General features: G+C 49.8%; 1 protein-coding gene across 1 annotated transcript; it reads left to right on the top strand.

Moving 5' to 3' along the window:
* Positions 1-8237: 8237 nt before the first annotated feature.
* On the top strand, positions 8238-13955 carry LOC136827167 (uncharacterized). The gene is made up of 4 exons (XM_067084936.1): positions 8238-8836; positions 8996-9683; positions 9870-10046; positions 12699-13955. The coding sequence occupies exons 1-4, from the start codon at positions 8238-8240 to the stop codon at positions 13953-13955; spliced, it is 2721 nt and encodes a 906-aa protein (XP_066941037.1).

The raw sequence follows: 13955 nt of genomic DNA, 5'->3' as shown, positions 1-13955 counted from the left end.
CCAACTGGAAAGCAGGGCCTCAACACGCGCTGGCGGTGGCTTCTTGCATCGGTGTGGCTTCAGGCCACCTCGTTGAGCGATCTACCACTGTCAGGAGATATCTGGACCCGCCTGATGGGGAAGGGCCCCAACAATGTCGATGTGGGTGTGGCTGAAGCGCCGCTCTGGCTGCGGGAACTCGCCTACCCCGGACTATGTGTGACGTCCCACCTTGCTGGTTTGGCACTGCAGGCACTGTTTCGCCCAGGACCTGGCATCTTTCTGCACTCTGTGCCAGACGAACTTCTTTGATAGCAGCTTGGCTGTTGTCCTGCCAGAGGATGATGAGAGGCTTGAATGATGTTGAATACCTGGTTTAGGCACGGTAAGGCTGGAACCAAGGGGCGGGCTGGCCAGGATTACTGATGTCGCAGAGGAGACGTGTTTTTTTTTTTTGCGGTAGGCTGGGGTGTCTGGGTCCGATCTGTTCCTGGCGAGGTCCCCAGTTTACCAGAGCTGCACGCGTTCATCTCGACTCTGGAGAGGGCATCTGGCACAGGATTTTTTCTTGCCGGGGAGGTACCTGATGGAGCAGGTGACCCTTCAGCGATGGCTGAGAGGTGTCACTGCTGCCTGGAAGACCATGCATCCCCTGCTTAGTGAAGGCGTGAACCAACTGGCTGGTGGTCCGTGAAGATTGTGAAGGGTGTCCCCTCCAGGAGGAACTTGAAGTGCCGGATGCGCGGTACACTGCGCAGAGTTCCTGTCGAAGGTGCTGTAGCGGGCCTAAACATCTGCGGGGTTGAACTTCTTGCTGAAGAAGGCGATGGGCTGGGGAACGCCGTTGATGACCTGTTCCAGGACAGCACCACAGGCGACGTTGCTGGCGTCCGTTGTCAGCTGGAGGGGGCCGCTGGGATCCTGGTGTGCCATCTTCATAAAAGGCGTGTTGCCTAGGCGAGGGCGGCCTTCGTCAGGAGAAAGCCTGTTGCTGGCTGGGTCCCCACGACAGGGACTTTGGTTGGCCTTTGAGAATGCCGTCAGGGGCGTGGTGTGTTGCGATCCCGGGATGAAGGTCCGCCTGTAGTAGTTCACCATCGAGGAACTCCTGGACGGCCTTGACGGAGGTGGGGTGGGGACCCTGGTGACAGCTGCAACCTTGGATGTGATGCGGGCGGACACCTGCCGGGATACCTCGTGGCCCAGGAAGTCAGCTTTCTGGGCGCCAAGGTGCACTTGTTAAAACACGACGAGGCCGTTCTCCTGCAGGCGCTGCAGGACTGCCCGGTGTGTTTCTGGTGCTCACTGTGGAACCTGGAAAATATGAGGATGTCATCTACATAGCAGACGTAGAACTTCAGGTCCCCAATGATGCTGTCCATGAGCAAGCTGGAATTTTGCATTCCTCAGGCCAAAGGTGGAGAAGATGACTTCTTTCTCATCAGGACCCGAAAGGCATGATGATGGCGGTCTTTGGTATATCCTCTGGTGCGACAGGTACCTGAAAATACGATTTTAGAAGGTCTAATTTAGTGAATATTTTGGCCCGTGAAAGGAGGCTGTGAGGTCCTGCATGTTCGGCATAAATATAGTGGTCGGGCTCCGATTGCGATGTTAAGACGCCTAGTTGCAAAAGGGTCTCCAGGAGCCGTCCAGTTTCTGCACCATGTGGGGGGAGGCCCATGCACTGGAGGCCTTTTTGCAGATTCCCCATTCGCTCCATTTCTGAAAATGCATTTTTGGCATCTTGAGGGCACCGTGGGGGAAGCCTTGGAACTTCACATGTGTAGGGGCCCTGCCTGTATCTGCTATTATATGATGGTATATGCCATGCTTGGCTGGGGCCAGGGTGACTTATGGAGCTCGGGCTTTGAACGTCCCTCCTGAAACTCCGTCAGCAGCTGTGCATACTGGTGGGGGCGTACGGAGCAGATGGTTTTATCTTGGGTCGATGGTGGGCGCCTTGGGTCCCGTTGCCAACGGGAGGGACCGGCAGGAGTCGGTGTTGAGGAGGCGCTTCCGCCCGACGTCAACTGCCAGCCCAAAGTGCGAAAGGAAATCAGCACCCAGGAGCAGGGTCCCTACGTCCGTGATGACGAAGTCCCAGGAATAACTCCGGCCAAGGATGGAGATCAACAGGGCCTTGTGCCACAGGAGAGGATGGGGAGCCATTGTGGCCGCCAGGAAGGCAGCCGGATCCGGTTCCTGCTTGAGGTCCTCCTGGATGCTGGGAAGATCGATCTATTTGGCATTCTCGTGTCGACCAGCATCATCCTGCCGGAGACTTTCCACGGTTTAAGAAGCCTAGTGATTCTGGGCCCCTGGGTTTTTCGGCTGCCATGGCGGTCTGTCCTGCTGGCCGCCACCTCCCCATTTTTTGAACGAGCAAATGAACGGGGCAGCAGGCAGTTCCAGGCATCTTTTGCCAAACCGCTCTGTGGTAGTGGCACAGGCCCGGGAACTCCATTTGTTGTGGGGCGGTGGTCGCCCCTGGGTGACAACGATGACTTCCTGCTCTAGACCGCCTTCTTCCTGCTGGATGGAGTTCACTGGTAGTGTGGGGAAAACTGTTAACCGCATATTAGTTGCCTTCACGCAGTCCGTCAGGTGCTTCCTAAGTAGCCTTGGATGAGGACGTCAGAGGGCATGGTGAAGGGGTGAGGAATCTGGGTGCGGACTCCGGGAGGAGCTGGCGAAGGTAGATCTCCCATGACAGGCTTAATTCCTTTCAGATTTTTTGCCGTACGAAGTCTGGGATTGAGAGCAGGTCTGATCATGCCCCATGACTCCACCACTAAGATCATGGATGGTTAGGCAGGTCGATGACGGGGCCGATTTGCTCCGGCGACTGGTAGGGATTGGTGCCGAGGAGGGATTTTCTTCAAGATGTGGTATGTGAGGGATTTCAGCGAAAACTCGGACGATTTCCTACATACTTCCTTGCGGGGGCATTGTTAAGAACTGCAGCACTTCGTCTTTTAAGGTCTGATTATCCTGAACTGGCTCAACCCTGTACAGCCATGTCGTACCACTTTTCCTCTTATGTGAATGGTGGCAGCTTTACGGACAGGGCAGCCTGTGACCCTGTGTTGCCGGCCAGGGAATTAGGAGGAGCGGCATGGGTGTGGAGGATTCGTGAGAGCCTAAAAAAGCAAAGGGCGCGGGTGAGATGGGAGGAAGGTACACCTCTGAGTCCGCGAGGTCGCTGTTAACTAAGGGGATGTCCAGACCATGCTCGCTAATGCCCTCTTACTGAGTAAAGAACTCGCCAAAAACGGGATGTTAGGCATGCCGTGAGTTTATGAATGATGCTGGTGATTTTGCCTTCAGAGTCAGCACGCCCAAACGCTGGTTACAGAGATTTCATGTTAGTAAAAAAAGGGTATTTGTGAGTTCCTTTGACGCCAAGACATTGAGTCACCGAAGTGGTCCGCTTTGGCTCCAGGACTTTCCGGGGTCACCACTGTAAGAGGTGCAAAAACGAGCAGGTAAAAAAGAACTGCTGCTTTATTCAAGATCCAGGCAGTTTATATAGCGGCAGACTGGCGCCTGCCATAAAAAGACAATGAGAATGTGTGTGACCTGAGGTCGATAATAATTAACAATAATATACAGCGAGTAAGTACACTTTACAATATAAAAACAGACAGAATTCCAATATGGATATAATCTTGATGCCTGTGAACGAAGAAATACAAGATACACAATTGACAGCAGGTGAACAAATACATACATAGTTTAAATGATTGAAATCGCGTGACCTGGCACGTTAGGCGTGACCAATTGTATAGGCGAAGAAAATGGGATGCCACCATAGAAAACTTGCTCAGCGGAGACTTAGTGAATGACACGTTCGATGGAGACTCCGCTGACGGCTCTGTAGTTGACTTTACAGGCTCACCTGTCTTACTGTTTATGAAAGGGCATTTCCTGATATGTCTAGGAACTTCTAATTAAGGACCATTTCTCTGGAGGGATGACTCCTTTCATCTCTTTGATCTGCACCCCCTGACGTCTGTCCAACCAGGAGATGGAGCTTAAGACCTTGGGTGACGTTAGCTCAAATGTCCCCATTTTGGTGTTGCTGAGATGGGTGCTCTGCAGCTTGAATTGCTTCAATGGAATGTTGCCAGCCAAGCTGCAGATATTGGGATCCAATGTCTGCAGGACAGCGAAACCATCCTCTAGAACATAGTCTTGGCCAGCCTTGGGAGAGAAGGGTGGAGGAGTTTGTCTGATCTCGAAGCTGCTAGCTAGTACTCCGATCCTTCCACCAGCAAGTCTACCTCTGCCATGGATATGTTGATGAAGGGAGACCAAGGGAGTCACACAAACTGGTGTGTCTCGGGGCTGGGGGATAGGTCCCTGCTTCCTGTTCAAAGTAAGGAAGAAGGGTCGGGTCACCTGGTTCTGCTGGAGGTGGTTCAGTTTCCATATCTACCTGACGAACTCCATGAAGACTTTCTCCTCTTCCAGGATCTCCAGCAGTGAGGGATCATCATCTCTGCCTCTGTCTCTTCACTGGTGTCCCTCCCAAAGGAGGCCACCAAACTGCTGGATGAATAGGGTCAGAGACCATGCTGTTAGACCCTCCACTGTTGTAACCCCTGTCCTTGGTCCTGCCTGTTGGGTGCAACTCTGGCAGGACACATTATGGAATGGAGTGGTCTGGTCCTGCCTGTTGCTGCTGTGTCCTGAAAAAATGGCACTTGGAGGATCGCTGACCAGACAGTGGGGGAGACCATGTGGTGCTTCTCACCAGAGCTGCTACATCTCCTACTTGGTTTGTTTCGGGACTGGGAGGGGGTACCAGCAGAATCTGCTCTTGATTTCTTCTAGAGCGAGAGTTTGTCCACATTGTCACCTGTCTTAGATGAAGGTGGTTGACCCAACATTGGGGAAAGGTTTTGTCTCTGTCCTGTTTGTTCTCCACATGGTGGAAAATGAATACTGGGAGATTCTGAAGATTTTCTGTGGCTTGTTGAAGGGGAGCACCACCTTTCACCCAGATATCCATGACTCTCTCCACCTTTGGGTCTTCCTCTGACAACATAGCTGGAGGAAGGGGGCTGATGTAACTGCTGGAGGAGTCACTGCAGGGGGAGGCCTAGGTGAAGGTGGTAGCACAGGAGGGCAGGGAGAGGTGCCAAGAAGGGCAGTTCTCTTGGAGAACTGCCCTTCTTCCAGCGTCTCTTCATGTAGAACGACCATTGTGGGGAAAGCCAACCAACACTCTCCTGACACGTGGCTTCTCTCATGCACTCTCATCCCCAACATGAAATGCACACAGAGTGTGAGTCTACTAGTATTGTAAACATAAATTTACCACTGGGCTTGCCATTACCCAAACAATAATGAAATTTGAGTTTCATATCCTCCATTGTAGCCATAGAAACCCACCAAAGGGGGCAACAAACAATGTATATGAATATCACATGCTAAGTCACACAAAGGAGGTTGCCCATGTAGTCAGGTGACACAAAGAAAAATTGCAGAGATGCTTCTCTTCTGCACAAATAAGAAAAATTCACTGCGCAACACTAAAGCAAGGACTACTGGAGGAGGAAATGGCACTAAGAGGGCAAAATGCTACAGCAAAAGTGAAAGAGGGCACGAACATGTGACACACCAAGAAAATCTCAACTAAGAGAGATGAAGGTCAACAGCCAACCACACACTGAGATGGCTTAAAACAAAATGGGCAAGCTAACCCAGCTCAGGTTACAGGTGACTCAGGCCTACTAGATAGGCAGCAGTTTTTTCTTTAAGTCAGCAGACAGCTGCAGTGCGCTTTGCACTGAGTACTCCATCTATGAAAGGGTAGGTTCATATTCCTGTCAGAACAATTTACTGGTTTCAAGATGTACCTGTTGCCCCTCACCATCACTGATAAGATAGGTCCAGTCAGATCTACTGCTACTCTTTTGAACAGTTCCTCCATCAGTGATATTTTCTGAGTGGTATTTTCCTGCTACAGCTTCTCAGTGTAGTCTTCTGGCAAATGTTGCAGGATCTAGAAAATCAGGCAACATCTGCAACAACTTTAGAAACTTTTGATTATAAGTGAGCAGAGTTTATAGCTCCAAGGTGACTACCAACAATGGGCTCATGGACCAACTTCATCACTAAATTACAGTATACTTCTGGCACTAGGATTTGCCACACTTCTGAAAATGCTCTAATTTAAGAGTTTTCAGCTTTTGTCCAATATTTTGCATCAGTATTGGCACTTACTCACTGCTTGACCAAACTGAGAACCTTCTTCAGACCATCTTTCAACATGTTGGACCCCAGAAGATACTGCCCAGGGCTTGATGCTGCATTTCTCTCACTATAATTGGGCCCTGGTCACATCTGCTGCTGTCACAACATTTGCTTTTTGCTTCCCCTGGCTTGTTCTTTTGATTGTCTGGTCCTGTAGCTTTCTCAACCATCGCATCTTCAGCTTTAGCCACTTTTTCTGGTCTTTTACACCAGGAATATTTAAAAGAATAATTCCAAAAATAGGGTTATCTTGGCTCATAGCATTTATTTCTCCCAAATACCAAAGTGTATTCATATAAATCTTTGCAATGAGTGCACAAACCCATTTTTTATTGCTCATCTGGTCCTCAGTTACCAAATTCCTATGTAAAACCGCTCTTGTACAACTTGTATCTCGTCAATTTTTTTCTTACCTCATGAGCCTCACTAATGATGAAGTATGGTGTCTCTTCCTCTGCTCTTCAGACCTGCATCCTCCTTATACAATGGGTAGATCAGTATCATCTGCCAGGTTGTGATCTCCTTCCTTGATGTAGTCTAGCTGGACTAGTTGATGATGTCCTTAAACTCACAAAAGTGATCACCTCCTTGGTTCTTCCACTACTGTAGAGCAGAGTTTGCTTGAACTTCTGATGGTCCTTATTCTTAATCTGTACACAGTAGTTCTTGACTAAGTGTCCTGGCTTCTGACACACAAAACTCACACCTTCATTCTTGTCAGTCTGTTTTGCTTGACAATATTGTAGTCCTTGGATTTCTGGATATTTAACTGGACTTCCTCTTTACCTATGGTGTTCCACTATGCTATACCATGAGCTTCCAAGTAATGCTCAACAAACTTCACCATCTCACGAATTTCTTTGGGTACTCTTTCACTGAGAAACAGTACTCTCTTTTTCAAGCAAGCACTGGTCAAGAATGCTAAATCACTAAACTCTTTCCTGTATTCAGCCCACTTGATGAAGTATTTCTGTGGCCTTACTACATGCTGGGATGCAGTTTTACTTTGTTCTGGTTTAGTCTCAGGAATTTCTTTCTAAATCTTTCTTTAGTCATTTCATATCCCTTCAAACAGTGCTCTCTTCGGGCTGTTATTGTTTAAAACTTCATTAGAAGGCATACTAGAAAAACTCTTGAAGACCTTTACCTGTTAGTAATAGACAAAGATAAATGGCTCACACTGTAAAGTCCCCGCTAAGCGGGTTTTCTATGGTGAACCACCCGTTTTCTACGATAACGCTCCTACGAGATTGGGTCAAGCAAAATTAGCCATATTTTTCCTGTGTAAATACATATCTACTTCTAATTCATTTATATCTGTTTTCTTTGCACATGTGTTAGAATGTTGTTATGTCAATTCTTGTTAACTTACCTTTTATGTTACTTGTATTTATCCATTATAATTAATACCGAGAGTAATTGACCTTGGGTCACCTGATTTCTATTGTATTCCTCTGTGTGATGTCAGTACGCCACTTTATAAGCGGCCTGCGTTCTGAATAAACTAGCAGTACTCGTTCTCCTGCTCATTATTTTGCACCTCTTATTGGTGACCCCCGAGTGGTTCCCGGAGCCATTAGCGGACTCATCACGGCGACGACCTAGTCTTGGCTCCATGAACTACCCCACGCCCCTAATGGCCTAAAAACGGCGCTTTAACAAAGTGTTTGGGTGTGCTGGCAGATCACCAGCGTCATTAGCGGACCCACACGGTGCGCTCTCCCAAGTGCGTATTGACACGAGTAACCCACTCCAAATAAGAGGGCAATAGTGAGTATGGACCCGGACATTCCCTCCCACATACAGTTAACCACGAACTTCGCGGACTCAGATATCTCCCTCGCGCACAACCCGCCCGCGCCCTACCCAGCGCCAAGGCTCATGTGCTCCTCCACGGTGCTACCCGCTCCCCACGCACTGCCCGTCCTGACAGAACAGACTAAGTCCGCCCTCACCATAAAGCTGCCACCCTTCACGTACAGCAACCCATCATCATGGCTCTACAGGGTCGAGGGGCAGTTCAGGCTGGCGGGACTTACCGACAGGGTGTTGCAAGCAGACACCGTGATCAACGCCCTCCCAGAGGAGGTCTACAGGAAGCTCGTCCCATGGGTGTCTGCTGCATGCCCCGTCACCTACCAGCTCTAAAAACCTCTCTCGTCGAGACCTACTCCCTGCCGGTCTCCGAGAGGGCCGCCTGCGCTCTTGACCTCGTCAACAACCCTCGGCATGACCAGAACCTCCTGGAAATTTGGGGCGTGATCCAGGACCACCTCACCCTTCCCGAGACGGACAGCAGCGGCAGGCAGTCGGAGATTAGCCTATCAAGGGAGATCTTCCTCCGTCAGCTCCTCCCGGAGGTCCGAACCCAGATTCGCAAGCCTTACACAATGCCGCTTGAGGACCTGATCAGGACGGCTCAGCGGCTGACGGACTCCACAAGGGCAGTGAAGCGGGCATCCACACCCGCACACCCCATCAGCTCCCTCCAGCCGGAGGATAACGCGGAGGAGGAGATAAGCACCGTCACCAGGAGGCACCCAGCATACCGCCACAAGAAACATCCACCGGGGTCTTGCTACTACCACCAGCGGTATGGCAAGGACACCCAGAACTGCCAAGCCCCCTGCCCTTTCGCCCATCCAAAAAAATGGAGGAGGCGGCGGCCAACAGAACATGCCGCCATGGCAGCAGAGGAACCCAGGAGCCCAAAACCATTAGGCTTCTACGTCTGCGACACTGTCTCCGGCAGGATGATGTTGGTCGACACTAGGGCCGTTTGGTCAGTGTTCCCACCATCCCAAGAGGACCGCAAACACCTGCCGGACCCAGCTGCCTTCCTGACGGCCGCCAATGGGTCCCCCATCCTCTCCTATGGCACCAGGGTCCTGTCGATCTCCATCCTTGGCCAGAGGTACATGTGGAACTTCAGTGTCGCCGACATGAGGACCCCACTCCTGGGCACCGATTTCCTCGCCCACTTTGGGATGGCAGTCGATGTCGGTCACAAGCGTCTATTGGACACTGACTCCTGCCAGTCCCTCCCCCTGGCGACAGGCCCCAGCACACCTGCCATCTGCTCCGTCATCATCACGCCCTTCAGGTCCTACGTCTTTGCCTTCTGCACCTTCGGCCTGAGGAACGCTGGGGCAACCTTCCAGAGGCTGATGGACGGCATCCTGGGGGACCTGAACTTCTGGATCTGTTACGTAGACGACATTCTAATTTTTTCCAGATCCCCCAAAGAGCACCTGCGACACATCCGAAAGCTCCTGCAGCGTCTGCAGGAGAATGGCCTCGTCGTCAGGTTCAATAAATGCACCTTCGGTGTCAAAAAAGCTGACTTCCTGGGCCACGAGATATCCCCGGAGGGCATCCGTCCACTCGCATCAAAGGTTGCAGCCGTCACCAGGTTCCCCACCTCTACCTCCATCAAGGCTGTACAAGAATTCCTCAGGATGGTCAACTACTACAGAAGGTTCATCCCTGGGGTCGCACACACCATGGCCCCCCTGACGGAGATCCTGAAGGGCCACCCGAAGTCCTTAGTTTGGGGACCTGACCAGCAGCAGGCCTTCTCCCTGACGAAGTACGCCCTCACCGAGGCAACCACCTTGGCCCACCAGGACCCCAACGCCCGCCTTCAGCTGACGACGGATGCCGGCAACGTCGCCTGTGGGGCCATCCTAGAGCAGATCATCGCCGGATCCCCCCAGCCCATTGCCTTCTTCAGCAAAAAGTTCAGCCCCACGGAGTCCCGCTACAGCACCTTTGACAGGGAACTCTGCCCAGTGTATTGGGCGGTACGTCACTTCAAGTTCCTCCTGGAGGGTACACCCTTCACAATCTGGACGGACCACCAGCCGCTGGTCCAAGCCTTCACAAAGCAGGGGGACGCATGGTCTTCCAGGCAGCAGCAGCATCTCGCGGCCATCGTGAAGTTCACCTGCACAATCAAGTACCTCCCCGGCAGGAAGAACCCTGTAGCAGACGCCCTCTCCAGGATCGAGCTCAACGCGGTGCAGCTCGGGATCAACTACGAGGCCCTCATAATTATAGGAATGTTTCTCCACTGCCAGTTTCAGTCTTAAGCCTTAACACTCCAAGTCCTCTTGCATTTTTTTTTGCTTGCATCAACTCTTTATGAGCCCCATGTCTTTTAGCTTCCTCTTTTGTTTTTAGGTGTTCTTTCTGGGCTAGGTCTTGCTGTTCCTTAACCAAATCCATCATCTCTTGCCTTTTAGTTTCTTTACCTTAGTTAATGCAACAGGCTTTGTTATTTCTGTTGCTGACAACATGAATAGTATACTCAAACCTTAACACAATAAAATCACACTACCGTTCCTCAATATTTAATGCATTGTCTAAGGAATAATATCCTGAAGTAGCTGTGGCTTTATATGGACTACTGTGATTATAATGCTCCTTATACATATACATGTATAATGTCTATTTCAGTACTTATGCAGCAACATACCTCAAAAGGAAAACACAATGACCCTTCATTGATTGCAGAATCACTCACAAAGCCAAACACTAAAAATTAATGTTGACATCACTATATAATAAACACACCATATTTTCTTTCTAGACCACCCTGAAGAAATGGAGATATTCGGCTGAGCAAGATGGCTCATACAGTACTTGAGACTTGCAGTCCCACCAACTGCAGTTGATATACAGTAGCCTATATAGCCTACGAATGTCACTTTTTTTACATTCTGGCACACAAACCAAGTTCCAGAGAACTGGAACATTATGTAATCTCAAACAGTCAGTACAACCCAGAGCCTCTGGCGATCTCTTGAAGAAGCGTGTGTGAATTTTCTAAGAAATTCGCAACTAACATCATTTTAATTATAACTAAAAAGTAAAGGGTAAAACTGAATAATACTATAGCAGCCTGGTTCCCATTAGTCACTGACCGGGATATTTATTGCCTTTTCTTTATGTTTTTGTTTATGTTTATGTCTTTTTTTGTGTTTATGATTTTTACTGTCTTTTGTTGATCTTTTTGCATTTATCCTCAAGGGACTGGCACCAAACACAGTGCCCATAGTGCATATAAACTGGTAGTTACCGAACCAGATGGGCGTGGTAGTATTCTTCAGTTTTACGAAAAAGTGTCTTATTAAACAAACTTATTCTCAGAAACATGCATCTTAAATTATCGAGTATTAGAGCAAATAATTCTGAACTTTTTTCACATTGTACCTCTTCTGTTAGCTTAGGGTGGTAGCCTACCTGGGGGTGACCAATACAAAATTATCTTAAAAAGATAATGGTACAAGGAGGACTATACAAAATTATCCTAACTAGAACATGGTACCAGCAGGAACTATACAAAATTATGGTAAAAAGAAAATGGTTTTGGGGGGAACTATACAAAATTATCCTAAAAAGAAAATGGTAGGCTACAGCCGAGGAAATGATTTCTTTTACCCCTTGAGTTCACGAGACATTGTAAATGGCAACGCCGCTTTTGTTTATGTAGTTAAGTAGTAATACTATTAGCTGATTGGTGCAGACGTCTCCTTTTTACTTGCGTTATTTCAAAAAAAAGTAAAATACGTTGGTAAAAAAATGTGTGAACAATCTGCAATGTGACAGATGGGTTTATAGTGTTTTTTTTCTCAGGATTATATAAAACGCTTTGGTGGAGGGAAATTACGTAAAATAACATCATCACGCAGTGTCGTTTGGCTCCTGAGACTGACACAGGAGACGGAGCCTGAAGGTGGACGATGAACGGTTGGAAGAAGGTTCAAGGTAGAAGTCGTTCCGAGGGAAGAAAGGGACGGTGAACTGTCTAATCAAACGATGCGTACCTTTATTAACGATTTTGCTTATAACTCCAAAATCTTAAGAAGCTATTGCGGAATTTCCATTTCATCAGCTGATACTGTCACTACAGTGACTGAAAATAAATATCGATGCAATTGCTACAAAATCACATTCATTGCCCACAACCCATTTTTTCAAGATGAGAGAGAAGTAATATATATATATATATATATATATATATATATATATATATATATATTATATTATATAATCCACATACAGCTTCACCCGGCGATGTTGACTGCGCATTTATTGTGAAATATGCACGATATTAGTATACGTTAAATGCTCTCTGCTATGCTATTCTTCTACTTCAAACACCTGTGCAGAGGGACCTTGGGTGGATGGATTCCACTTAAACTATTATGATTGGTTGTAGAAGAATGACACTTTTCTCAATTAACAGAATCCAGATGCAAGGTCTTATGATATGAGCCTATGAAATCACGGGAGGTCACATTCCACTTTTGGTCTGGTGGTTGGCTGCAGCATCTATGGCTCTTGGCTCTGAGACGTAAATATTAGCTTTAATAGCAATTATGCTTCAGTTACCTGGTGCTGGTCATTGATCCCTTACAGACGTGCCAGCACATATAAATGACTGATATCAGAAACCCCAGCCTACCACACTGCTGTCACGGTCCTATGGAGATGTGCTCTCACCCCCCGGGGCCCCAAGCCTCCTCTGCGACATCAGTACTGGTCAGCCCCGCCCCTTGGTCCCAGCCTCCCGCCGCCAGGTGTTCGACATCATTCACGGCCTCTCACATCCCTCTGGCAGAACAACGGCCAAGCTGCTGTCAAAGAAGTTCGTCTGGCACGGAGTGCAAAAAGATGCCACGTCCTGGGCGAAACAGTGCCTGCAGTGCCAAACCAGCAAGGTGGGACGTCACACACAGTCCGGAATAGGCGAGTTCCCGCAGCCAGAGCAAGGTTGGCCACATACATCGACGCATCGCCCTCCCCATCAGGCGGTCCAGATATCTCCTGATGCGCAGATCGATCTACCAGGTGGCCCAAGCCACACCGATGCAAGAAGCCACCGCCAGCGCGTGTGCCGAGGCCCTGCTTTCCAGCTGGGTCAGCCGCTTCGGCATCCCAGACCACATCACAACCAGCTGCTGGGGAACACGCATCACACCACCACGGCATACAACCCGGCAGCCAACGGCCTGGTCGAGCGGTTCCACAGGTCCCTGAAGGCGTCCCTCATGGCCCGCTGCACCGCTGAGAATTGGAAATATCAGCTTCCATGGGTCCTCCTCGGCTTAAGAACCGCCCTCAGAGCCGACGGCGCCCCTTCCACAGCTGAAAAGACCTACGGCGAGTCCCTCGTAGTCCCGGGCGAACTCGTGACGGAAGATCGCCACAATCCATCACTGCAGAGGCTCCGTGATGTGGTCGGCAGGTTCGCCCCCTGCAAGCGCATGTACACCGACAGATCGACCACTTTCACACTGCCAGGGCTACCATCCACCACCCACGTCTTCGTCAGGGATGACGCCATCTGCCCGCCACTGACCAGGCCCTACAGGGGCCCCTTCCACGTGCTGGAGTGGAACAACAAGGTGTTCCTGCTAGCACTTCCCGGGAGGAACGACTGGGTTTCAATAGACCGGTTAAAGCCCGCCCTCCTGGAGGAGGACACAGACGTCACCGCAGCGCACCCCCTTCACCACAGCCAGGCCCCGCAAACAGCGGCCGCAGGGCCGTCCCAGGAAAAGACCGCCCGCACCTGCAGCCACACAACCGCATGCACAGGGCGTTCTCCCACTTTCCTCACGCAGCCATGGCACCCTTCAATGCCCCAGCAGATATGCAGACTGATCAGACATGTCCCACGTCTTGGGGGTGGGGAGTATTTGTAA

The sequence above is a fragment of the Macrobrachium rosenbergii genome, chromosome 41, assembly GCF_040412425.1.
Source record: "Macrobrachium rosenbergii isolate ZJJX-2024 chromosome 41, ASM4041242v1, whole genome shotgun sequence".
Lineage (NCBI taxonomy): Eukaryota > Metazoa > Arthropoda > Malacostraca > Decapoda > Palaemonidae > Macrobrachium > Macrobrachium rosenbergii.
The sequence above is the reverse complement of the archived record's forward strand: the minus strand, read 5'-3'. Positions and strand labels throughout refer to the sequence as shown.